General features: G+C 49.0%; 1 protein-coding gene across 2 annotated transcripts; it reads right to left on the reverse strand.

Annotated features, from left to right (window-relative positions):
- Window positions 1-6,991: 6,991 nt before the first annotated feature.
- Window positions 6,992-15,087, reverse strand: ESCO2 (establishment of sister chromatid cohesion N-acetyltransferase 2). Of its 2 annotated transcripts, none has more exons than XM_077291794.1 (10): window positions 14,897-15,087; window positions 13,154-14,012; window positions 12,563-12,632; window positions 12,439-12,487; window positions 12,046-12,169; window positions 11,824-11,955; window positions 11,493-11,582; window positions 10,812-10,952; window positions 8,134-8,306; window positions 6,992-8,038 (listed from the first exon to the last, which is right to left on the reverse strand). In XM_077291794.1, the coding sequence occupies exons 1-10, from the start codon at window positions 14,947-14,949 to the stop codon at window positions 7,906-7,908; spliced, it is 1,824 nt and encodes a 607-aa protein (XP_077147909.1). In that variant the 5' UTR covers window positions 14,950-15,087; the 3' UTR covers window positions 6,992-7,905. The 2 variants fall into 2 exon arrangements, with proteins under 2 accessions (XP_077147909.1, XP_077147910.1); XM_077291795.1 differs by lacking the exon at window positions 14,897-15,087 and adding an exon at window positions 14,506-14,686.
- Window positions 15,088-25,549: the final 10,462 nt, after the last annotated feature.

Raw genomic sequence — 25,549 nt, forward strand, 5'->3', positions numbered from 1 at the left:
TACAGACGAACTGAAGGCTGCTATCAAAGCGACCTGGGCTTCCATAACACCTCAGCAGCGCCACAGGCTGATCGCCTCCATGCCACGCCGCATTGATGCAGTGATTTACGCAAAAGGAAACGTGACCAAGTATTGAGTGCATTTACTGAACATACACTCACCGGCCACTTTATTAGGTACACCTGTCCAACTTCTTGTTAACACTTAATTTCTAATCAGCCAATCACATGGCGGCAACTCAGTGCATTTAGGCATGTAGACATGGTCAAGACAATCTCCTGCAGTTCAAACCGGGCATCAGTATGGGGAAGAGAGGTGATTTGAGTGCCTTTGAACGTGGCATGGTTGTTGGTGCCAGAAGGGCTGGTCTGAGTATTTCAGAAACTGCTGATCTACTGGGATTTTCACGCACAACCATCTCTAGGGTTTACAGAGAATGGTCCGAAAAAGAAAAAAAATCCAGTGAGCGGCAGTTCTGTGGGCGGAAATGCCTTGTTGATGCCAGAGGTCAGAGGAGAATGGGCAGACTGGTTCGAGCTGATAGAAAGGCAACAGTGACTCAAATCGCCACCCGTTACAACCAAGGTAGGCCTAAGAGCATCTCTGAACGCACAGTGCGTCGAACTTTGAGGCAGATGGGCTACAGCAGCAGAAGACCACACCGGGTACCACTCCTTTCAGCTAAGAACAGGAAACTGAGGCTACAATTTGTACAAGCTCATCGAAATTGGACAGTAGAAGATTGGAAAAACGTTGCTTGGTCTGATGAGTCTCGATTTCTGCTGCGACATTCGGATGGTAGGGTCAGAATTTGGCGTAAACAACATGAAAGCATGGATCCATCCTGCCTTGTATGGAGCATCTTTGGGATGTGCAGCCGACAAATCTGCGGCAACTGTGTGATGCCATCATGTCAATATGGACCAAAATCTCTGAGGAATGCTTCCAGCACCTTGTTGAATCTATGCCACGAAGAATTGAGGCAGTTCTGAAGGCAAAAGGGGGTCCAACCCGTTACTAGCATGGTGTACCTAATAAAGTGGCCGGTGAGTGTACATTTCAGTAGGACAACATTTTTTCTAAAGTCATTTTTCAAGCTGGTGTTATAAAGGATTCTAATTTACTGAGATAATGACTTTTGTGTTTTCATTGCCTGTAAGCCATAATCATCAACATTAACAGAAATAAACACGTGAAATGAGTTTCACTTTTTGTAATGAAGGACTGAAATAAATGAACTTTTTGATGATATTCTAATTTTGTGAGAAGCGCCTGTATCTGTGTGCGTTTGGTATTGTGTTTATTCTTCCCTGCTATTTGTTTGTTTTCCCTCCTACAGTTTTTTTTTTTCTTTACTCTTGTTTTATTCAGTGTATTTGTATGATTGTCGTTTCTTTTCTACCTGTCAGTTCCACTGTTTGTCAAGTTTGTGTTTTCCTACACACTTCTGTCCGTTACCTCCCTGGATGGGGGAGGAAACAGTTCAGTGTACGTTTAGGAGCATAACGAGGTGCGAGGCCCCAGCACCTCCACCATCTGGGGGAATAGGGATAGCCTTGGCTTCTCCTAGCTTGAGGGACAGGGAAGGAGCCAATGGCCCCAGGAAATCCTGTTACAGTATTGTGACATTATCACCAGCCCATACCTTTTTGGATCAACTATGGATCTTGCGGCTGCTCTGGCTGGGCAATTACAGACACTTAGCCTGGAGGTGGCAGATCTATGCGCAGTTGCCTTGCATGATCCATCTCCAGGCTTTGGGTCCACTGCCTTCAGGGAACAGCTGCTTTCGGATTGTAATCTCTCTACGGTGACCTCCCTAAGCCTCAGTATTTCCTCTGCCGTCTGACTCCCAGTCGCTTCACACGGTCGAGGAATTGTTTAATGCTCTGGATCTAAGTTATGCTGACCCCCGACTGCGTCTCTCTAAGGCTAAAGTACATTGGCTTTATCAGGAAGACTGGCCAGCGGAGGAGTATTGCGCTGTATGTGGCCTACAGATACTAGGTGGAATGCTCCCGCGCTGCGTAGCCAGCTCTGTCAGGGCCTCTCGGAGAAGGTGAAAGATGCCTTAATTCTGTACAAGACCTTTGTCTCCCTGGAGGCTGCCATGTTGGGTGGGAAGACCTGTTGCACAAGTCCTCTTGCAGTTTGGGGAAAAGTGTTTTTTTTTTTCTTTTTCTCGTTGTGCCAAATAGAACCATTTTGTGGACATCTGTCCATCTTTATGCAGTCGCAAATAAACTGCCGGAAAACTTAGGAGCCCGGGTGGCAGGGATGTTGCCAACGCGGGTGTATATATTTCCTTTGTGGGTAGGTCACAATTCTTTTGTGCTTTTTTGGACAGCCGAGCCGAGTTTATTCTGATTGACTCCTGGTTCGTCCAGGACCAGGCCCTCAATCCTCATAAATTTGACTATACCTATACTTATAGCTATTGATTCTGCTCCCTTGAGCCAGGGGTATTTGACTCGGGTTGTTAGAGGTATATATCTGCAGGTAGAGGCCATGCACTCGGAATTAATCGATTGTTATATGCTAGAGGGCTTGCCATCTCCTGTAGTTCTTGGACTTTCATTGCACAATTCCGTGGTGGACTGACGGGCTCCAGAGGTAATAATGTGGAGTGAGTACTATCAAAGATACTGCTTGGGCACCCGTTTAGCCAGGGTTGATACCTTGTCCCTGCTCGAATACCTGTCTTTTTCAGAATGTGTTCTGAGAACAGGGGGTGTCAGGAACTTCCTCATCGTCCTTATGATTGCGCCATTATTTTATTTGCTGGGCCAAGGTCATGAGAGAGGCAGGTCATGAAGGACTATATCAGAGAGATACCGGACACTGCCGCCGGTACTCGGCACTGGAGCGTGTGGCTGCATAGAAATACAAGCAGATACACGCTCCGGTCCCGAGTGCAGGCAGCAGTGCCGATTATTGATGCGAGAGGCTCGTGTGACTTTCTCGCATGACATTTGCAAGTGTGACACCGGCCTAAGTATTATATCAGACCTTCTTCATTTCCTGGAGCAGCAGAGTTTTTCATTGGGAAGAAAAGACTGGAGGTTACTCCCCTGTCAAGATTTCCGAGACCTATATCAGATCACGGACTGGGATCCATATCCTCTCCTTCTCAATCCAAACCTTTTTAATCAGATTGTTGGGGCTAAGTGGTTTTCTAAACTAGACCACAGGGGGGCATACAATCTCATCTGTATAAGTGAGGAGGATGAGTGGAAGACTGCTTTTAATACACCTGAGGGACATTACAAAAACCTTGTCATGCTAATTAGGTTGACTAATGCTGACTCCATCTTTCAGCACCATTTTCCTTCATCTGGCAAGTAGATTTGTGGTGGTCTATCTGGTGTGACTCGAGGTCCGACGAATAAATCAATGTCAGGCAGGTCTTACAGATACTCGGGGACAATAAATTATATGTCAAACCAGAGAAATGTATGTTCTCGGTAGAGGAGATCCTTTTTCTGGGTTACTGCTTATTGTCCACTGGTTTGTGCATGGATCCAGCGAAAGTCTGGGTGGTTCTGGATTGGAATCGTCCTGAAAACCGGAAAGCTTTACAAAGATTTTTGGGTTTCTCTAATTATTGCTGCAAGTTCATCAATAACTTTTCAGAAGTGGCCAAACCTCTGACGGATATGACCAGGAAAGGGATGGCCTTTTCCAAATGGTCCAGTCCGGCCAGTGAAGCATTTTCTACTTTTGAAGCGGCGTTTTGCTTCTGTGCCGATTCTCATACAGCCTGACGTCACAGCCATTCATTGTAGAGGTTGACACGTCAGAGGTGGTGGTTGGGGCTGTATTGTCGCAGGGTTCATCTCCCAAGTAAATGGCATCTGTGTGCATACTTTTCCAAGACACTGTCATCTGCCCAGAGCAACTATGACGTCGGTAATAGAAAACCCTTGGCAATAAAGTTGACCTTTGAGAAGTGATGTCATTTTTTGGATGGGTCAGTTCACCTGGCCATGGTCATCACTGATTATGAAAATCTTTTCTATCTGGAATCTCCTAAATATCTGACACCTAGCCAGGCAAGACGGTCATTGTTCTTTACCAGATTCAACTTTTTTGGAGACCTATAGGCCGGGGAACAAGAACTTTTACGCTGATGCCTGATCTTGTTTTCTGGGGGGAGGAGGTAATTGCGAGCCGGTTCCTAGATTACAAAAAGAGGTGGTTATTGCTGCCATATGTTATGATCTGGAGGAGATCCTAGAGGCTCAGGGTGATGCCGATGCTGAGGGTCCTTCAGGTAAACTATTTGTACCTATGAACTTCAGTCTTACAATTTTGAGTGAACATCATGATTTAGTCTTGACTGGACATCCTGGTAGTAAAGCCACCACAGATCTCCATACTGTGCATTTTTGGTGGTCTAGGATACACCAGGACGTTTGGGAATATGTAGCTGCCTGCGCATTCTAAGACCCCTCATACCTGTCCGTTTGGGGCTCTTCAACCATCAGCGATTCCCTGAAGACCATGGACTCGTTTTATCTGTAGATTTCATCACTGATCTACCTGTATCAGCAGAGAACACTGTAATAATGGTGGTGGTAGACCGATTCAGCAAGATTGCACATTTCATTGTGCTACCTTCTTTACCGAATGACAAGACCTTGGCGCAAATATTAAAGAGATCATGAAATTACATGGGATGCCATCTGACAGTTTCTGACCAGCGGGTTCAATTTATTTCCAAATTTTGGAAAGCATTTTGTCATCGCTTTGGGATTTGTCTTTCATTTTCGTCCTCCTTTCATCCACAGTCTAAAGGACAAAGAGTGAACTAGAATCTTGAGACTTCTCGGGTGTTTTGCATCTGAGAATCAGGAAGACTGGGGGTCTTCTTTATCTCTAGATGTGTTCGCTGTGATTAACCGTTGTCATGAATCTACTGACAAGTCCTCTTTCTTCGGGTCGTACGGTTTTCACTCATTTCTGCTCCTTCAATTGTAATCGTTCTTCAGAACTACCTAAGAAAGAAGAGTTTTCGTCACCTTTTACATCAGTGTGGCAAAATGATCTTAATAATTTGAGGAGTATGGCTGATCAGAAACACTTGGTGGGTCCGGACTGGTGTGTTGGGACTTTGGTGTGGTTGTCCTCGAAGAACATTAAGTTGAAGGTTCCTTCTTGGAAACTTGGACCCAGGTTCATCTGCCTCTATAACATTGTGGCCATTGTTAATCCTGTAGCATTTCGCCTTGCTTTGCCATCCATGTTCAAGATTCATAATGTATTTCACCGATCACTTCACAAAAAATACATTGCTTCCTCTGAACCATCTCCACTCCACCACCTTCCTCAGTCACTGTTGATTGGAATTTGGAATTCCAGATAGCGAAGATTGATTCTCGCTTTGTATACTGGTCTCTTCAATATTTTGTAAATTGGAAGGGTTACGATCCTGAAGAAAGAATGGGGGTACCAGCTTCTGATGTTCATGCAATCAGGTTGGTTCGGTCTTTTCACGCCTCACGTACAAATAAACCTGGTTGAGGGTCCAGAGATCCCACTTAGGAGGGGTTCTACTGTCACAGGGATACCTTGACAAAGAGGGTCCAGTAGATCGTTACACAAATCCCGGCACTTATTAGATCTGCTTCACCTTACTATTAGCAGTGCAGATTTTCCTTTCTCTGTGGTTTCAAGGGTTGATTAGTTCTATGTCTGACGTTCTCAGCTGTTCTGGGTTGGCCGCTCCTCTCGGGTATGTATGCTCACGCCTTGCACTGGTGAATTGCTGGTAATAGTTTACAACTACCTGGTTTAGTGCTTTAGAGTAGTCTGAATTAGTAGCAGTCAGATGGTGTAGTTCTTAGGAGACATGTGTGGATTTGGTTTTGTGTACTTATTCTTGTCCTGTTACATTTGTTTTTTTCTCCTACTGTTCCCTTATTTCCCACTCGGTTGTTTTTGTGTGAGTGTATTTGTATGATTGTAGTTTCTTTTATCAGTCAGGTCTGTATTATCCAATAAGTTTGTGTCCTTTACCTCCCTGGGTGAGGTAGGAAACAGTTTAGCGTTCATTTAGGAGCATAGCAAAATACGAGGCCCCCTATATCTCCACCATCAGGAGAACTGGGCCTAGGGTTCCCATAACTTGAGGGACAGGGAAGGAGCCCATTGTCCCAGGAAATCCTGCAACAGTATTGTGACAGGGGCATTATTATAGTAGTTTTAGTAGAACCTGTCACCAGTGATAAGTGAGGGTGCTCTCCACTTGAGTGAACATCGGGATTCTTGGCTACACCGAGTATCGCAGTTTTTAAAGTCTCCTCACCGCATGTTTTGCAGCTGTTAGCCATAAAAAACCACACATATTGCCCTCCATACATGGGCAATCATGACAACATAATGGCTACGAAACATGTAGGGCGGGAAGCTAATCAACTGAGATACTCTGTGTAGCCTAGCACCCCGACGCGCGCTCATCACTACCTGTCACTCTACCCTTGCTGCCCAAACCACAGGGAGCCTGGCTTGTACGATGGCAGCCTGCTGTATGCAGAGCCAGCCCGGGACTAGTCTGGCACTTCCCCAGTCAGGTTTCTCTCCCACACGTCCATAGGGTGAGACCAAATTATCAGGAGAAGCTGGCTGGCAGCTGTGGAACGCCGGAGCCCTGCTATAATGAAATCACAATTCTGGATCATGGTCCCCATGTGCCGACCCTCTGTAATCCCTCCTGGAAATGCAGGAATAAATGGACCACCGGTTCAACTATATAAAGACCCCATCATCCAATCCATGACGGCAGTATCGGAATACACAGGACAGACCCCGGTCAGATTTCCAGGAGGAGTAACAGAGTAATGCTGCTACATCCATAGGACGGGTGTACAAATGCCAAGTGGGGTCTTCTGCAGCACGTGATACCCCCCATTAATGTGATTGGTTGGTGGTCTCTACGGAATGCCAAGCTTGTGCTGAAGCGTCACTTTAGATTAAAAAATAAATAAAAAAGTGAGAAATAAAAGTTTTATTATTTTAAACAGCAACTTTAAGATAAAATATTGTGTCATGTGACCAGTCCCTGGGGGCTACGATTGGCCAATCTTATCTATAATGTACAACCAGCAATGAGAATGCAACTGGTGAACAACAAGTACCAGCATCACACAAGGAAATATTTACAGGACAGAAAACAGACAGGAGCGGAGAACCAGGAGCGGCGAGGAGTCGTCTCCTCCGTCACCACTTACACTATTGTATAAAAGACCATCTCCAAGATCTCTGCTGCCAGCAGGGAATGAAAACTTATTATTTACATCAAAAAGAAGACAATCAGTCTCACGGCTGCGGGATCCGGACCCCCGAGAATTGCAGGCCCGGACCCCTGCATCGGCGCAAATAATCAATGTTCCCATTCACAGACAGCAGGAAGAGATCCTGGAGAAGAGGAACAAAAGTTGGAAAAGTTTAAACTTTTCATCATTCAGAAACTTTTTTTTTTGCACAAGAATCCAGAAGTTTCTTATTTCTAAAAAGGCAGTGAACAAACAAATTGGGGAATTGCTTAAATGGCAATTACTGAAGTTATCGGAGTTAGTGGTAACCTATATCCAGTCCCAAAGCTACAAGCGCAGGGACTCCGCCGTCACCAGGAAGACATTGCCAGTAAGGACTGAGGCGGGGGAGGAAATAAAACTCTTCATTTATAATACAGGTGGAGCATTCTTTAGTGTCCCCTTCGCTGGAGGCACCGGGCACTAAAGAACGCTCCGACCGCCTCGTCGTGAGACCAAAAAACAGCGGCACGAGGACGATCTGTTCTAGCAGCGAGCGAAACAAAGTGCAACAAACTAAACAAGCAGCTTCCAACTGCTGCAGAACTACAACTCCCAGCGGGGCTGGAGAAACTACTGCTCTCATCAGCATCTAACTGAGGAAGTTGTACACCAGGAAGTCGGGGACGGCGCAGTAGGTGCTGGCGAAAAGCTTCCCGTCTGGCGTGGGGTCGGAGAAGGCGATCTCATCGGTGTTCAGGTGCGAGCCGTAAATGAAGGAGCTCCTGTAAGAGAAGAGAACATGCCGGGTGTCACCACAGGGGGGCGCTGACAGGACAACAACATACTACTATAAGATGGAGATCAGCGGCGCCCTCACCTCACGGCGTCCATCAGGCGGCTGGCGATGTTCCTCCTGCGCATCGGGGAGAACACCCAGATCCTGCTGATGCCGCAGATGGCCGGCTGGGGGTCAGAGGAGCAGCGCCAGGCTCGGTGACGCTCCAGCGACTTGTCCTCAGGAGACGGCGGCTCGGCCAGAACCCGAAACGCCTGCAGACGCGATCAAAGCAAGAACATGAGACCTGGGGGCCCGGAGGAAGGGTGACAAGAAGTCTCCGGGACTGCACAAGTGTATACATCGAAAATCCTCCGAGCCTACGTCGGATCGCGCGTCTGATCCTCCGAGCCTACGCCAGCGTGCGCGTCTGATCCTCCGAGCCTACGTCGGAGCGCGCTCAACTGATCCTCCGAGCCTACGTCGGAGCGCGCTCAACTGATCCTCCGAGCCTACGCCAGAGCGCGCGTCTGATCCTCCGAGCCTACGCCAGAGAGCGCGTCTGATCCTCCGAGCCTACGCCAGAGAGCGCGTCTGATCCTCCGAGCCTACGCCAGAGAGCGCGTCTGATCCTCCGAGCCTACGCCAGAGAGCGCGTCTGATCCTCCGAGCCTACGCCAGAGAGCGCGTCTGATCCTCCGAGCCTACGCCAGAGAGCGCGTCTGATCCTCCGAGCCTACGCCAGAGAGCGCGTCTGATCCTCCGAGCCTACGCCAGAGAGCGCGTCTGATCCTCCGAGCCTACGCCAGAGAGCGCGTCTGATCCTCCGAGCCTACGCCAGAGAGCGCGTCTGATCCTCCGAGCCTACGCCAGAGAGCGCGTCTGATCCTCCGAGCCTACGCCAGAGAGCGCGTCTGATCCTCCGAGCCTACGCCAGAGAGCGCGTCTGATCCTTCGAGCCTACGCCAGAGAGCGCGTCTGATCCTCCGAGCCTACGCCAGAGAGCGCGTCTGATCCTCCGAGCCTACGCCAGAGAGCGCGTCTGATCCTCCGAGCCTACGCCAGAGAGCGCGTCTGATCCTCCGAGCCTACACCAGAGAGCGCGTCTGATCCTCCGAGCCTACGCCAGAGAGCGCGTCTGATCCTCCGAGCCTACGCCAGAGAGCGCATCTGATCCTCCGAGCCTACGCCAGAGAGCGCGTCTGATCCTCCGAGCCTACGCCAGAGAGCGCATCTGATCCTCCGAGCCTACGCCAGAGAGCGCGTCTGATCCTCCGAGCCTACGCCAGAGAGCGCGTCTGATCCTCCGAGCCTACGCCAGAGAGCGCGTCTGATCCTCCGAGCCTACGCCAGAGAGCGCGTCTGATCCTCCGAGCCTACGCCAGAGAGCGCATCTGATCCTCCGAGCCTACGCCAGAGAGCGCGTCTGATCCTCCGAGCCTACGCCAGAGAGCGCATCTGATCCTCCGAGCCTACGCCAGAGAGCGCGTCTGATCCTCCGAGCCTACGCCAGAGAGCGCGTCTGATCCTCCGAGCCTACGCCAGAGAGCGCGTCTGATCCTCCGAGCCTACGCCAGAGAGCGCGTCTGATCCTCCGAGCCTACGCCAGAGAGCGCATCTGATCCTCCGAGCCTACGCCAGAGAGCGCGTCTGATCCTCCGAGCCTACGCCAGAGAGCGCGTCTGATCCTCCGAGCCTATGTCAGAGCGCGTACGTCTAATTCCCCATATTGTGCCACCACTCGGTGCAGCACTGCTGCTATTCCTTCATTAGCACCCTTATCCCCGCAGATATTCATCGCCTCCAAGCCTATGTTAGAGCATGCATGTAGGATCTTCCTGCGGTGTAATCACACCGAAACTCGGATCGCGCTCAACTGATCCTCCGAGCCTACGTCGGAGCGCGCTCAACTGATCCTCCGAGCCTACGCCAGAGCGCGCGTCTGATCCTCCGAGCCTACGCCAGAGAGCGCATCTGATCCTCCGAGCCTACGCCAGAGAGCGCGTCTGATCCTCCGAGCCTACGCCAGAGAGCGCATCTGATCCTCCGAGCCTACGCCAGAGAGCGCATCTGATCCTCCGAGCCTACGCCAGAGAGCGCGTCTGATCCTCCGAGCCTACGCCAGAGAGCGCATCTGATCCTCCGAGCCTACGCCAGAGAGCGCGTCTGATCCTCCGAGCCTACGCCAGAGAGCGCGTCTGATCCTCCGAGCCTACGCCAGAGAGCGCGTCTGATCCTCCGAGCCTACGCCAGAGAGCGCATCTGATCCTCCGAGCCTACGCCAGAGAGCGCGTCTGATCCTCCGAGCCTACGCCAGAGAGCGCATCTGATCCTCCGAGCCTATGCCAGAGAGCGCGTCTGATCCTCCGAGCCTATGTCAGAGCGCGTACGTCTAATTCCCCATATTGTGCCACCACTCGGTGCAGCACTGCTGCTATTCCTTCATTAGCACCCTTATCCCCGCAGATATTCATCGCCTCCAAGCCTATGTTAGAGCATGCATGTAGGATCTTCCTGCGGTGTAATCACACCGAAACTCTGCCTGTGGGGTGAGGTCCGGCCTTCAAGTCTACGTTAGAGCATGAGCTCATATTATACCGGACTATTGGAATTCCCATCTCATGGTACTCTGACGTCACATGTTATAGCGGACAACTGCGACCTTCGAGATCACTGGACTGCTGGAATGATCCCACTGATCTCTGTACATTCTGCCGAAGCTCATGTTATAGCAGGGTGGCGCAGATGATGGAAGACGACCATGGGGCGGCTCCACGTACCTGTCTGATGGGCTCGGCGATCAGGCACCCGGCGATCTTATCACTGGTCACGTACAGATAGGTGCACGCTCTGGCGGGAGAATTCAGGCTCGTCTGCTGGAAGCCGAGCTCCGCGTCCACCAGCTCTCGCACCTCCTCCGCCTGCAGGCGACAAAACCAAAATCTACAGGAAAAACCCGTCCTCCAGTCACATCCAAAGCTGCGGCCAAACATTCTACTGTCCAGGATCAGCTCAATTGTGCATCAGCCACAATGGCGGGAAAGTTTGCACGTTTTTTTTTATTTTTTAACTCGTATCTTGTCACATCCGGAGCTGCATTCAAGCCTCTGCCGCCTGATGACTACACTTTTTTTGTATTGTATTAGAGAGCGTTCTGTGCAGCAATCAGAGCAGAATTAACAGAGCACGGCTCCGCAGGTGACTGGAGAAGAAATAAAAAAAAGAACAATCAAAGCAGAATTAACAGAGTGCAGCTCTGGAGGTGACCGGAGCAGAAAACCTCAGCAATCAGAGCAGAATTAACAGAGTGCGGCTCTGGGAGATGACTGGAGAAGAGAAAAAAAAAAAAGAACAATTAGAGGAGAATTGCCAGAGTGCAGCTCTGGAGGTGACTGGAGAAGAGAAACCCTCCACAATCAGCGCTGAACATCGGTCGGTGACGTGCAGCGTTAGCCCCTCACCTTCCTCCTGGCATATTTCGGGTCGTCGGGGCAGATCATCAGGATTTTCCCTTCAAAGGACTCGGCAACGATTCGCTCTTTTTTCCAACCCTGCAAAGCGAAAAGGTTAAAAAAAAAAAATATATAAAAAAATAAATGCTGAGCCGGTCGTACCAGCGCTGCTCGCTGTCAGTGAATAGGGGCGGCCATGTTTAGCTCCAGGGTGACGGCGATACACTGCAGCGAACCCTCAGCTGTGAGACGGCTTAGTTCTGCCCTAGACTGACACCCATTCACTGACTGCCAGCAGAGGTCCGGCACGATGGCCGTCCCACCACCTGAGGGTCCTCACCACGTAGCGGAGCCGCTCCAGTAGCCTCTGGTGATACTGCGCGTGCTGAGCCTCATCCTCCGCACTGGAGGCCGAGAAGATCATCCCGCAGGAGCCGCACGACACCGGACCAAAGTGCTTCTGCCCCGCGTCCTGCAGAGGGAGACACAGAGGGTCACTGCCGACAGCCGCAGCACAGAGGATTTCAGCAGACCGTGTGGGCGTGTGCCGCGCTGGACTCACTATGATCAGCTGATCGTCGGCCATTTTCTTGCCGTCCTTCCTCTTGCTCAGCTTCGGGGCTTTAGTCACGGCCGGAGTACTGGAGCAAACGGGGGACGTCAGATCCCCCCGAAAATCTACGGGTCTGAGGGGAAAAGAGAGAAAGAAGAACGACAACGATGGAAATCGGAACATAGAAGATAAACAATAATGTGCAAAACACAAGAGAACGGAGGAGAAGTCCGGTAATCCGGCATCTGCAGAGATATTCCGGATTATCAGATGACTGCAGATAACAGCTCAGGACGGAATAAAGAAATATTCCCGACAATCACAAGGAAATGGGACAACATGCCGGGGCTTCAGGGCTGATAACAGAGAGCAAAACATCACAAAGCTAAAAGCTGCGCTGACCGCTTCTTCGCCACGGACGGGGTGCTGAAGATCGGGTACACCGAGGGGTCTGCAACAGAAGACAAGAGTTACTTTTATTCTTGCATTATTCGTGGCGTTGCTCTCAGCGGCCGCGGCCCCGTACCTCTCTTCTCCGAGGATTTCACTATGGAGTCGTCAGTGTCAAATATCATCTGAGATCCATCGGCCGCTCCCTGCGCAGGAAGGAGAACAGAAGTCAGCAAGGGAGGCAACGGCACCGTCAGAGGGGGAGACAGCAGTGGAGGCCAGAGCGACGGAAAGCGACAGCAACATCAACAAAGGAGACGGCAACAAAAGGCAACGGAAGACGACAGCAACGGAAGGCGACAGCAACATCAACGAAGGCGACAGCACAATCAACGAAGGCGACGGAAGGCGACAGCACAATCAACGAAGGCAAAGTGAACAGCTGAGGATTTTATCTGCACTCATCGATTTTTGGGAAAATTTGGTAACTGAAACAAAAAAAATTACTGTCCAGTTTTTGCTTTTTTCCCTTCTGTGACGTTTCCCGCACGGCCTCGTTATTTTCTACGGACGCCGCGACACCAAATACATTTTTTCATTCCTTTGCACTTTTAATAAAACTTTTCCCTTTCTGTCCCCCCCTCTGTGACCGGCGATTGTATTTCTGCAGGTTTCTGTTCAGCTACAACCCCCATCGTGCACCCGCCACCACCGATGCCGTCCTTACCGCGCCGCGCTCTTGTCCCGGGTGGGCGTTCTTCTCCTCCGGACCCTTCTGGTTGTCGTCGGCCCCCTCGCTCTCGCTGTTCCCCCAGACAGCCGACACACGACCTTCGCCTCCCTCCTGGCTGCCGCCGGCCGCCTCCTTCCTGCCCGCGGTGCTGACCTCAGACTTCGCGGTTGGCGCAGCGCTCTCTTTTCCGGGTCTCAACGACGGCTTAGAAGACGCTGGTAATCTGAGGTGGGCGGGGGGCCGCCGGGGCGCGGAATGAGGCCTCTTGCTGGTGGCGAAGAAGGCAGCGCCCACCGTTAACCTCGGCCGCGGCTTCACCTTCAGCCCCAGGATGGCGGTTTTCTGGGCGACCGGCTCTTCTGCGGGCGACATCTTGCTGGGCTCCTGGAGGGTCGGACTTCTGTTTTTTGGGGGGCTTTTTTTCGTGGTCTTTCCGGTTGACCTCCTTTTCTTGGCGCTCGGCAGTTTCCTCGTCCTTGTGACCGTCAGTGACGTCCCGTCCTCCCCGCCGCCGCTGTGCCCCTTACTGGCGCTGATCAGTTTCCGCTCGATCGGCGTCACGTAGTCACTCTGCTTCTTGTAGAAGGACACGGCCGGCACCGGCGACTTCACCGGGGAGAAGACATAAGCGTCGGCGCGCTCCGCCGGCTGGGGCGACACGATCAGCTTCCGGGCGACGCTGCTCCTACGTGGGGAGGCCGCCATGTTCTCCTTCTCCCGGGGGTCCCCGGTGGTCGCGCTGCGCGGCGTTGGTGAACGTTTCGTGCTGCTGTTCAGGTTCCTGGACCGGAGCGGAGTCAGCACCACGCTGCAGTCCGCCAATAACTTCTTCCCCGGCGTGCCGGAGGGTGGGCTGCGGGAGAGAAGAGGGCGAGCGTTACTGACAACACACCACGGGACCCTCGGACCCCCGCTACTGTTACACACAAAAAATGGACGAATCTCTGCCTGACCCCGGAGCCTCCCGGATTATAGGACTGTGACCGCCATTGTCTGCGCACAGATCATTCTCAACCATCTCCGAGACGGGAGGAGGAAGCAGCGCGGGGTCCGCAGCGTCCAGACCACCGGATGCCGGATTACAGGAATGGAAACCAACCTCCGGCCACCGGGACACTTACTGACCTCGTCTCCAGATCTTCTATCCCTGAAGTGACCGCCCGATAATTCAGAATATCTGGTAATCCAGCAGCTGTGAAATGACCGAGGACCGAGCAGTGCCGGATTAGAAAATAATCTGGATTATAGGAAGGATAATCAGTGCCGGATTATCAGAAGCAGATAATAAACCTGTGCAGGCCGACTGGAGGGTCCGGATTATAAAATGCCGGATCACAGGAATTTACCTCTATGTACCGCACTGTGCCTCGTTAATGCCCTGCCGCCTCCGGAACTACATCTCCCAGCATGTCCTGCTCTCTGCTGCCACCCGGCGGCCGCTGCGGAACTACAACTCCCAGCATGTCCTGATCTCGCTGCAGGTGATGAGCGCCGCCGCTCTCTGCTGCCCCCCGGCGGCCGCTGCGGTCATTACAGGCGGCGATTATATAACATGAGGTGCAATCATCTGCGGCCTCCTGAGCGCCCCCCGGTGGTCATTAGCACTACCGCGCCCCCCGCAGACTGTTATTACCGCAGTCTGCGCCCAGTCCTAGTGTCCAGAAGGGATCGGGGCAGATTTCGCCCCCGATCGCGCCCCCCGATATTCGGACCCTGGCAGGATATGATCGCCCTCACCCGTCTGCAGCGCCCCAGCTGTGCTTTCTCTTCCTCGGTGTCCGGGTGGCCATGGTCGGGTGTTCGCGGGCGATCAGCACTGCAGGAAGCGATCGCACGGGAAAGATTTACCGCCAGACTGTTCAAACTCCAGTCCGACCCCAGCATGCACCGCGCGGAGACAGCTGGGCAAAAAGCGCAACCCCGATCTTTCCCGGGAACGAGCACAGTAGAGTGCAGTACGGAGCTTCTACCGCCAGAGGGCGCAGGATTACTAATTATAACTGCAGGATGCTATTCATTCACCAGAGGGCGCTCGCAGAGATACATTAAATGAACGGCATTCTGCTATTTTAACACTAGAGGGCGCGTAAACGTGATGATTATTATCCGGAGCGCCCTCTGCTGTACAAGCAGCATATTGCAGAAAAAGTCATCTAAATGAAATAAAGCGCCATCTAGTGTACAAGGAATCACATTGCCGGTCTAATAATTAAAATCACACGCTGCGCCATCTAGTGTCCAAACAGCATATTGCACATTATTAAAAAAAATGCCTTCTGCCAGGGTGGGCTCAAAGTTTATCCTTTTTTGCTTACCAATATTATTATAATTTTTTTTAATATGGACAATAACGTTTTCTCAAGGTCATTATTTTTGCTGCAGTTTTTATCAAATCCAGTTAAATAATTGTAAGACTTTATTAGCCCTTATAGTTATGCACACAGAAATATTGGATTATATACAATATATATTCTCCGTGACTCGGGGGGCTTGAGCCTGCGATCCCTTGTACAATAAGCCGCAGGGGTGTAGTACCAGCTGCTGGCGCCGGCCTGGCTCCTAAGCGCACGTTAGATGAAATCTACTTATTACATGAAGCAGATCCGCGTCTCATCCATTGTGTGTAAATGGTGGGAACGTTGTGAAATAAATGGCGCCACTGACTCCGCGGCGCCTTCGTCTGCTGCGTGCGAATCATCTGCCTCCGGAGCGCCCTCTAGTGGATCAGCCGGTCACTATCATTATCACATATAGGGGGGGGAGCACTTTTGAGCACCTTTGTTTTTTTTCCTTTCTTCCAAAAGCCATGAGTTTGTAGTTTTTTTTTTCCATCCACCGATGTATGAGGACGGGTTTTTTTTTGTGGGATCAGTTGTTGTTTTGAGTGATCCTTTTTACCACATAGAACACTGGAAAAAGAGAAAAAAAATGCTGCCTGGGTGCAGTCAGGGGTTAATCATCTCCGGACCCCGGAGGAGGATCAGGGGGCTTCTGTCTCTGTTGCAGTCAGGTGGGATTTGTACAATGGCGTCCGGTGTGGGGGGTGTCACTGTGCGGCGTCGGTCACAGACCGCCATCACGTACTTGTGTCCTGCAGCCGCCGGATGAAGCTTTGTTGTTGTTTGTCGGTTTCGATATTTCCATCTCGTCTGGAGAAAGAAGAAACATCACAGGGAAATCGGATCGTTTGCATCAAAGGGAAACGGAGACAGAAAATGTCACATGTAACAGAATCTAAATCGCCGGATACCGAGTCTCTCATGTTACCATCAAATCTATATATATGTGCAAATACACACAGGGGCTTCTCACAAGATTAGAAGATCATCAAAAAGTGAGTTTATTTCAGTTCTTCAATACAAAAAGTGAGTCTCATATATTCTATAGTCATTACACACAGAATGATCTATTTCACGTGTTTATTTCTGTTAATGTTGATGATTATGGCTTACAGCCAATGAAAACCCAAAAGTCATTATCTCAGTAAATTAGAATAAGTAACAAAAAACACCTGTAAAGGCTCCTAAGTGTTTATTTCTGTTAATGTTGATGATTACGACTAACAGCCAATGGAAACCTCGAGGGTCGCCAGCAGACACAGGGCAGCAATGATCAGTTTCCAGTTTCTGTTCTTCCTCCATCCCCTCTCGCGTTCTGTTGTGTATTTTTTTCCTGGATGAATATTGGCAGGATGACTTTGCTGATCCCACACTTGTCCCAACTAACGAATTGTGTTGCCTTTTCCAAGGTCTTTATATCATCCCCTGTGGATGCCGATCGCATGGTAGCCCACGCTCCGGTTTGTCTTCTACATAATATCGTCTGACACTCACCGCTTTACGCTGTTTGCACAGACGCTGCGACATGTAGGATGCGTCTGTTTTGTCTATGGAAGGCCAGGAGGACATGCTTCATCACATGAGATCGTTGGAGCTGACACTTTACCGACCATAGAGACTTCCTTCCTCAATAAAGTATATTTGTGAATGAAATCTCGCACTGTCAAAGTCTGAACGTTGCGCCGTGTACAGAACATGAGTTACTTAGCCAGAGAGAATGGCAGCCAGAATATTCATGACCATCCCAAGTGGCAGCTTATGGTGAGATCTTCAGCTTCAGGTGAGTTGCAAAGCCGCCATTCGGGCACCATATGGACTGTCTGCCCTTTACTTTCCAGCTGTAAAACTGCTTGGAATCGCTTTGCCTTGCAGGAGCAAACACAATGAGATCGGTGGGTAGGACCAACGATGTGGTTGTAGAAGATGGAGTCACGTCAGTTAAACAGGATCTGCAGGAGGTGCAGGAGGAGACTGGAAACAGACATATGTCGCAGTTGCGGAGGTCTCACCCCCTGTCCCAGATGGGGTGATGCATCTCTGCCTCTAAAAACATTCATCCACGTATGGTCTATGGTCATAGTTGCTGCTCCAGGTATCTACAGTGAAGCGCACTTTGGACTTTGGAAGTCAAAGACAAGACAAGAGAGCGGCTTATATTCTCTTGTACAGGAGGACAGAGAGCGGGCAACCATTTCTGTAAAAAGGAATGGCAGTTTTGTATCTTCCGGTAAGGCTGAGCACATGCCATAATTTCACGAAAGGCAGCAGACTCCACAAGTTGGCACAGCAGTGAATGAGCCACCATCAAGGTGAACAGATCAGTGTTTAGTTGGCGAATCAGCGGATAACTGGGATTCCTTGACACACAATCAGGGATGGATATATGGGATGGAGAAGAAGCAAGAGGCTCATTTCGAGCTTGACAAGCAGTAGTGATGGATGACAATTGTGGAGATGATGACACAACCAGGTACTACATGAAGGTCCAGCCTAGCTGATAAAATGATGAGTGTGGTGAGGAGAAGGAGGAGGACAACTTGCTCTAAGGCCCGGTTTCACATGTCCTGATATTTCCGGTACCGGAGATATCAGTGTCCGTGTGTCCGTGTGTGTACTACGTGCGGCAACCATGTGCCGCCCGTGTGCCACATCAGTACCACACAGATGGCCGCCAGGGAAGTAGCACTACTGTAAGCGCTGATCCCCGGTAGCAGGTGCTGAATGCTCCTTTCATCCATTCTCCCCTGCTCTGCTGGCGATCAGCATGAGCAGGGGAGAATGAATGAATGAAAACCCGACGTGGGGTCTCCCTATGTTTTTAAACCAACCCGGCAAAACTCAAATGTGTGGGCTGCTATTCTCAGGCTTGTAAGGAGCCATGGATATAGGCCCCCCCCAGCTTAGAAACAGCAGCCCACACCTTCCCAGAAAAGGCGCATCTATTAGATGTGCCAATTCTGGAGCTTTGCCCGGTTTTTCCCACCTGCCCTGTATCGGTGGCAAGTGGGGTTATGAGGGGTTAATGTCATCTTCCTATTGTAAGGTGACATTAAGCCGGCTTAGTAATGGAGAGGTGTCAATAAGACACCTGTCCATTACTAATCCTATAGTTGGTAAAGGGTTAATTAAACACCACACAGTAAGAATAAAATATTTTAATTAAATCATGCACCACACAGTTTTCCCTTATTGATTAGACTATTAATCCAAGTGAAGCCCTGGATCTCCTGTAAAAAAAAATAAATAAAAAACAACAATTTACCCACACCTGTCCACCATACAGTCAGTAACAGGGCACAATCCATATCTGGGAAATGTACAGTTTACAACCAGGAGCAGTGCTAATGCGACCATCCCTGCTGTAAACTACTGGGGAATGAATGAGAAGCAGTGCGCACAGGCTCTGTAACTAGTGGTGACGTCACTGAGTCTGTGCTCGCTGCCGGCATGAACTCGTGTGACCTCAGGACCGTGGGAGAAAGCAAGTGATGAGGTCACGGCAGTTCAAGCTCTGTCACAGTGACATCATTCCTGTAACTGTCAGTGAGACTTCTGCACCTCTCGACACAGGTATCTTGGCTGCTCCTCAAGAGTAAACTGCTCCAGTTGTCTCGTATTTTAAGTTTGCCTTTTCCAGCTCTTTCCAAAGATGCTCACTAGGATTTAGGTCAGGGCTCACAGAAGGCCACTTCAGAATAGTCCAATGTTTTCCTCTTAGCCATTCTTGGGTGTTTTTAGCTGTGTGTTTTGGGTCATTATCCTGTTGCAAGACCCATGACCTGCGACTGAGTCCAAGCTTTCTGACACTGGGCAGCACATTTCTCTCTAGAATCCCTTGATAGTCTTGAGATTTCATTGTACCCTGCACAGATTGTAGACACCCTGTGCCAGATGCAGCAAAGCAGCCCCAGAACATAACAGAGCTTCCTCCATGTTTCACAGTAGGAACAGTGTTCTTTTCTTGATATGCTTCATTTTTCCATCTGTGAACATAGAGCTGATGTGCCTTGCCAAAAATTTCCATTTTTATCTCATCTGTCCATAGGACATTCTCCCAGAAGCTTTGTGGCCTGTCAAAATGTAGTTTGGTAAATTCCAGTCTGGCTTTTTTATGATTTTTTTTTCCAACAATGGTGTCCTCCTTTGGTCGTCTCCCATGAAGTCCACTTTGGCTCATACAACGACACATGGTGCGATCTGACACTGATGTTCCTGGAGCTTGAAGTTCACCTTTAATCTGTTTAGACGTTTTTCTGGCTCTTTTGTTACCATTCGTATTATCCGTCTCTTTGATTTGTCATCAATTTTCCTCCTGCGGCCACGTCCAGGGAGGTCGGCTACAGTCCCATGGATCTTACATCTCTGAATAATATGTGCAGCTGTAGTCACAGGAACATCACACTGCTTGGAGACGGTCTTATAACTTTTACCTTTAACATGTTTGTCTATCATTTTTTTTCTAATCTCCTGAGACAACTCTGTCCTTCGCTTCCTCTGGTCCATGTTGATGTGATACTCACCATGTCACCACACAGCACAGTGAGGATCTGTAGCCCTATATACAGGCCACCCACTGATTCCAGGATTGTAGACACCTGTGATGATAGTTAGTGGACATTTACTTTCAGGGGTACCATCATTTCTGTCCAGGCCTATTTCACGAGTTTTATTTTTTTTTTATTTCTGTGGAAGCATGGTTGAAAAGCAATGTCTGACTTGCAACGGCAGTCATACTGTCTACAGCATTGCGGGGAAGGAAATAGTAGATTGGGGGTTGCGGCAGCTTCAGTGGTGCTGACAGTGGGGTCATTGCAGACTGTAGCTTTGTCGAAGAGATGAGTTTTCAAGTTCTGTATGTAGGGGATAATCGGGCATGTTGGGGCACAGAATTCCAGAGTATAGGGGCTGCTCGGGAGAAGGCTTGGAGGCAATTGTGTAAGGTACGTATAAGTGTGGGGGAGAGGAGACGGTCTAAGGAGGACCAGAGATTATGTGTGAAAAAACCTTTGGGATATCAGCTCAGAAATACAGTATATGGAGGAGACAGATTAAGGGCGGTTTTGCAGGTCAGTGTTAATACTTTGAAGTAAAATGTTGGGGAATTGGGAGCCAATGAAGGGATTTGCAGAACGGAGAAGTGGAGGAATAGTGGGGAGAGAGGTGGATTAGATCGGCAGGAGAATTAATGGCGAGCTGGAGAGTGTTAGCAGGGAGGCCACAGAGGAGGATATTGCAGTAGTCCAGGTGGGAGATGATTAGGGCATGCACAAGCATTTTAATAGATTCCGGTTTAAGGAAAGAACGGATTCTGGAAATATTTTTGAGTTGGATACGGCAGAAGGTGGTGAGAGCTTGGATGTGCGGTTTGAAGGACAGGACAGAGTCAAGGGTTACTCCGAGGCAGCAGACTTCCGGTACGGCGGAAAGTGTAATGTCATTTATTGCGATAAATTGATTGGGTAGAAGAATTAGGTGATATGGAGGAATAATGGTTAGTTCAGTTTTTGCCCATATTGAGCGTTAGGAAGTGGAGAAGGAGGAAATGACTGATGGACACTCTGGGATTCTGGACACCAGAGAAGTGACGTCTAGGCCAGAGAGGTAGAGCTGGGTATCATCAGCATATTGGTGGTAGTGGAAGCCATGGGACTTTATGAGTAGTCCAATTCCAAAGGTATAGGTAAAGAAGAGTACGGTCCCAAGAGCCTTGAGGTACAGGGGGCGGGATGAGGATTTACTGCAGTGTATTACAGATCAATCAATTCACAGTCACACGGAGTGACTATACAGGTTCAGCACTTCCCTAAATATCACTTGAGTCATTGAATTATTATTCCTATACTGAGACTTCCACTTCCACTTCAATATTCTTCAGCACTGCAGTTGTGCATCAGAACCAGATTAGGACTTTTCCTATCACTAAGTGGAATAATCTGTGCGCTCTGACTTCCTTTCCCTACACTGTGCAAGCATAAAATGCTGCTGTTTAGCCACCCCTTGCTTTATATACTGGCTGTGATTGTCAGCACTAGACCATGTCATGTGGGGGGCTGTTGTGAATTTGGTTTCTGGGCTCCCCCGGTGGTCACTGGTGGTACTGAACTTGTGTGCTTCATCTCCTCTGTTCACCTGTTTCCATCAGGATGTGGGAGTTTTCTATTTAACCTTGCTCCTCAGTCATTTCTATGCCGGCCAACAATGTTACCAGAAGCCTTTCTGTTGCATGTTCCTGCTCCTAGACTACTATCAGCTAAGTTGGACTTGTAGTCCTAAGTTTGTTTTGCATTTTTGTTCCAGTTCTCTGTGATTGAATATTTCTGAGGCTGGAAGCTCTTGTGAGCTGAAATTGCCACTCTGGTGTCATGAGTTGATATTAGAGTCTTAAAGTAATTTCAGGATGGTGTTTTGAAAGGGTTTTCAGCTGACTGTGAAGTTCCCTTTTCTGTCTTCCTGCTATCTAGTAAGCGGACCTCAATTTGCTAAACCTATCTTCATACTTCGTATGTCAATTTCCTCTGAAATCACCGACAATATATGTGGGGGCTACTGTCTGCCTTTTGGGGAAAATTTCTCTAGAGGTAAGCCAGGTCTGTATTTTCCTCTGCTAGGGTCAGTCAGTCCTCCGGCTGGCGCTGGGCGTCTAGGGATAAAACGTAGGCACGCTACCCGGCCACTGTTAGTTGTGCGGTAGGTTTAGCTCACAGTCAGCTCGAGTTCCCATCTTCCAAGAGCTAGTCCTTTTGTATGCTTTTCTACGTTCTCTTGCCATTGAGAACCATGACAGTTTGGCCGGCCAAGGGTTAAAATAATTGGCTGAAGAAAGGAGAGAAAAGAACTCTGCAGAGAATTTTTTTTTTTTTTTTCCTGAGTTTGCTCATTAGTTGATTCTCTAACATCTCTGCTTACTGCAGCCTTCGTCTCTCTCTCCTTCTAATCCTTGAATGGTTCTGATTTCACCTGATTAAAATGGATCCTCAGAGTTTAGCTACAGGTTTGAATAATCTCGCTATGAAGGTTCAAAGTTTACAGGATTTTGTAATTCATGCTCCTATATCTGAACCTAGAGTTCCTTTGCCTGAATTTTTCTCCGGGGATAGATCTCGCTTCCAGAATTTCAAACATAATTGTAAATTATTTTTGTCTCTGAGATCTCGCTCCGCTGGAGATCCTGCACAGCAGGTCAGGATTGTAATTTCCTTGCTCCGGGGCGACCCTCAGGATTGGGCATTTGCTTTGGCACCAGGGGATCCTGCGTTGCTCAATGTGGATGCGTTTTTCCTGGCTTTGGGGTTGCTTTATGAGGAACCTCATTTAGAGATTCAGGCTGAAAAAGCCTTGATGGCCCTGTCTCAAGGGCAAGATGAGGCTGAAATATACTGCCAAAAATTTCGTAAGTGGTCTGTGCTTACTCAGTGGAATGAGTGCGCCCTGGCGGCGAATTTCAGAGAGGGTCTCTCTGATGCCATTAAAGATGTTATGGTGGGGTTCCCTGTGCCTACAGGTCTGAATGAGTCCATGACAATGGCTATTCAGATTGATCGGCGTTTGCGGGAGCGCAAACCTGTGCACCATTTGGCGGTGTCTACTGAGAAGGCACCAGAGATTATGCAATGTGATAGAATTCTGTCCAGAAGCGAACGACAGAATTTTAGGCGAAAAAATGGGTTATGCTTCTATTGTGGCGATTCAACTCATGTTATATCAGCATGCTCTAGACGCACAAAGAAGGTTGATAAGTCTGTTTCAATTGGCACTTTACAGTCTAAGTTTATTCTATCTGTGACCCTGATTTGCTCTTTATCGTCTATTACCGCGGACGCCTATGTCGACTCTGGCGCCGCTTTGAGTCTTATGGATTGGTCCTTTGCCAAACGCTGTGGGTTTAATTTAGAGCCTCTGGAAGTTCCTATACCTCTGAAGGGTATTGACTCCACGCCATTGGCTAGTAATAAACCACAATACTGGACACAAGTGACTATGCGTATTAATCCGGATCACCAGGAGATTATTCGCTTCCTTGTGTTGTATAATCTACATGATGTGTTGGTGCTTGGATTGCCATGGCTGCAATCTCATAACCCAGTCCTCGACTGGAAAGCAATGTCTGTGTTAAGCTGGGGATGTCAGGGGACTCATGGGGACGTACCTTTGGTTTCCATTTCGTCATCTATTCCCTCTGAGATTCCGGAATTTTTATCGGATTATCGTGACGTTTTTGAGGAGCCTAAACTTGGTTCACTACCTCCGCACAGAGATTGCGATTGTACAATAGATCTGATTCCGGGCAGTAAGTTTCCGAAGGGTCGTTTATTTAATCTATCTGTGCCTGAACATGCTGCTACGCGGGAATATATTAAGGAGTCCTTGGAAAAGGGACATATTCGTCCTTCATCATCTCCCTTAGGAGCTGGTTTTTTCTTTGTATCTAAAAAAGATGGCTCTTTGAGGCCGTGTATTGATTATCGGCTTTTGAATAAAATCACGGTTAAATATCAATATCCGTTGCCACTGCTTACTGATTTGTTTGCTCGAATAAAGGGGGCCAAGTGGTTCTCTAAGATTGATCTTCGTGGGGCGTATAATTTAGTGCGAATTAAGCAGGGGGATGAGTGGAAAACCGCATTTAATACGCCTGAGGGCCATTTTGAGTATTTAGTAATGCCTTTTGGTCTTTCAAATGCCCCTTCAGTCTTTCAGTCTTTTATGCATGACATTTTCCGTGAATATCTGGATAAATTTATGATTGTGTATCTGGATGATATTTTGATTTTTTCGGATGACTGGGACTCTCATGTCCAACAGGTCAGGAGGGTTTTTCAGGTTTTGCGCTCTAATTCCTTGTGTGTAAAGGGTTCTAAGTGCGTTTTTGGGGTTCAAAAGATTTCGTTTTTGGGGTACATTTTTTCCCCCTCTTCCATTGAGATGGATCCTGTCAAGGTTCAGGCTATTTGTGATTGGACGCAACCCTCTTCTCTTAAGAGCCTTCAGAAGTTTTTGGGCTTTGCTAATTTTTATCGTCGATTTATAACTGGTTTTTCTGATGTTGCTAAACCGTTGACTGATTTGACTAAGAAGGGTGCTGATGTTGCTGATTGGTCCCCTGCTGCTGTGGAGGCCTTTCGGGAGCTTAAGCGCCGCTTTTCTTCCGCCCCTGTATTGCGTCAGCCTGATGTTACTCTTCCTTTTCAGGTTGAGGTCGACGCTTCAGAAATCGGAGCTGGGGCGGTTTTGTCGCAGAAAAGTTCCGACTGCTCCGTGATGAGACCTTGCGCGTTCTTTTCTCGTAAATTTTCGCCCGCTGAGCGAAATTATGATATTGGTAATCGGGAGCTCTTGGCTATGAAGTGGGCTTTTGAGGAGTGGCGTCATTGGCTTGAGGGGGCTAGACATCAGGTGGTGGTATTGACCGACCACAAGAATTTGATTTATCTTGAGTCTGCCAGGCGCCTGAATCCTAGACAGGCGCGCTGGTCGTTATTTTTCTCTCGGTTTAATTTTGTGGTTTCTTACCTACCGGGTTCTAAAAATGTGAAGGCGGATGCCCTTTCTAGGAGTTTTGAGCCTGATTCCCCTGGTAATTCTGAACCTACAGGTATCCTTAAGGATGGAGTGATATTATCTGCTGTTTCCCCAGACTTGCGACGGGTCTTGCAGGAGTTTCAGGCGGATAGACCTGATCGTTGCCCGCCTGGTAGAATGTTTGTTCCTGATGATTGGACCAGTAGAGTCATCTCGGAGGTCCATTCTTCTGCGTTAGCTGGTCATCCTGGAATCTTTGGTACCAGGGATTTGGTGGCTAGGTCCTTCTGGTGGCCTTCCCTGTCGCGAGATGTGCGAGGTTTTGTGCAGTCTTGTGATGTTTGTGCTCGGGCCAAGCCTTGTTGTTCTCGGGCTAGTGGATTGTTGTTATCTTTGCCTATTCCGAAGAGGCCTTGGACTCACATCTCCATGGATTTTATTTCTGATCTCCCTGTTTCTCAGAAGATGTCTGTCATCTGGGTGGTGTGTGACCGTTTCTCTAAGATGGTCCATTTGGTTCCCTTGCCTAAAT

Source organism: Ranitomeya variabilis, chromosome 2, assembly GCF_051348905.1.
Source record: "Ranitomeya variabilis isolate aRanVar5 chromosome 2, aRanVar5.hap1, whole genome shotgun sequence".
NCBI lineage: Eukaryota > Metazoa > Chordata > Amphibia > Anura > Dendrobatidae > Ranitomeya > Ranitomeya variabilis.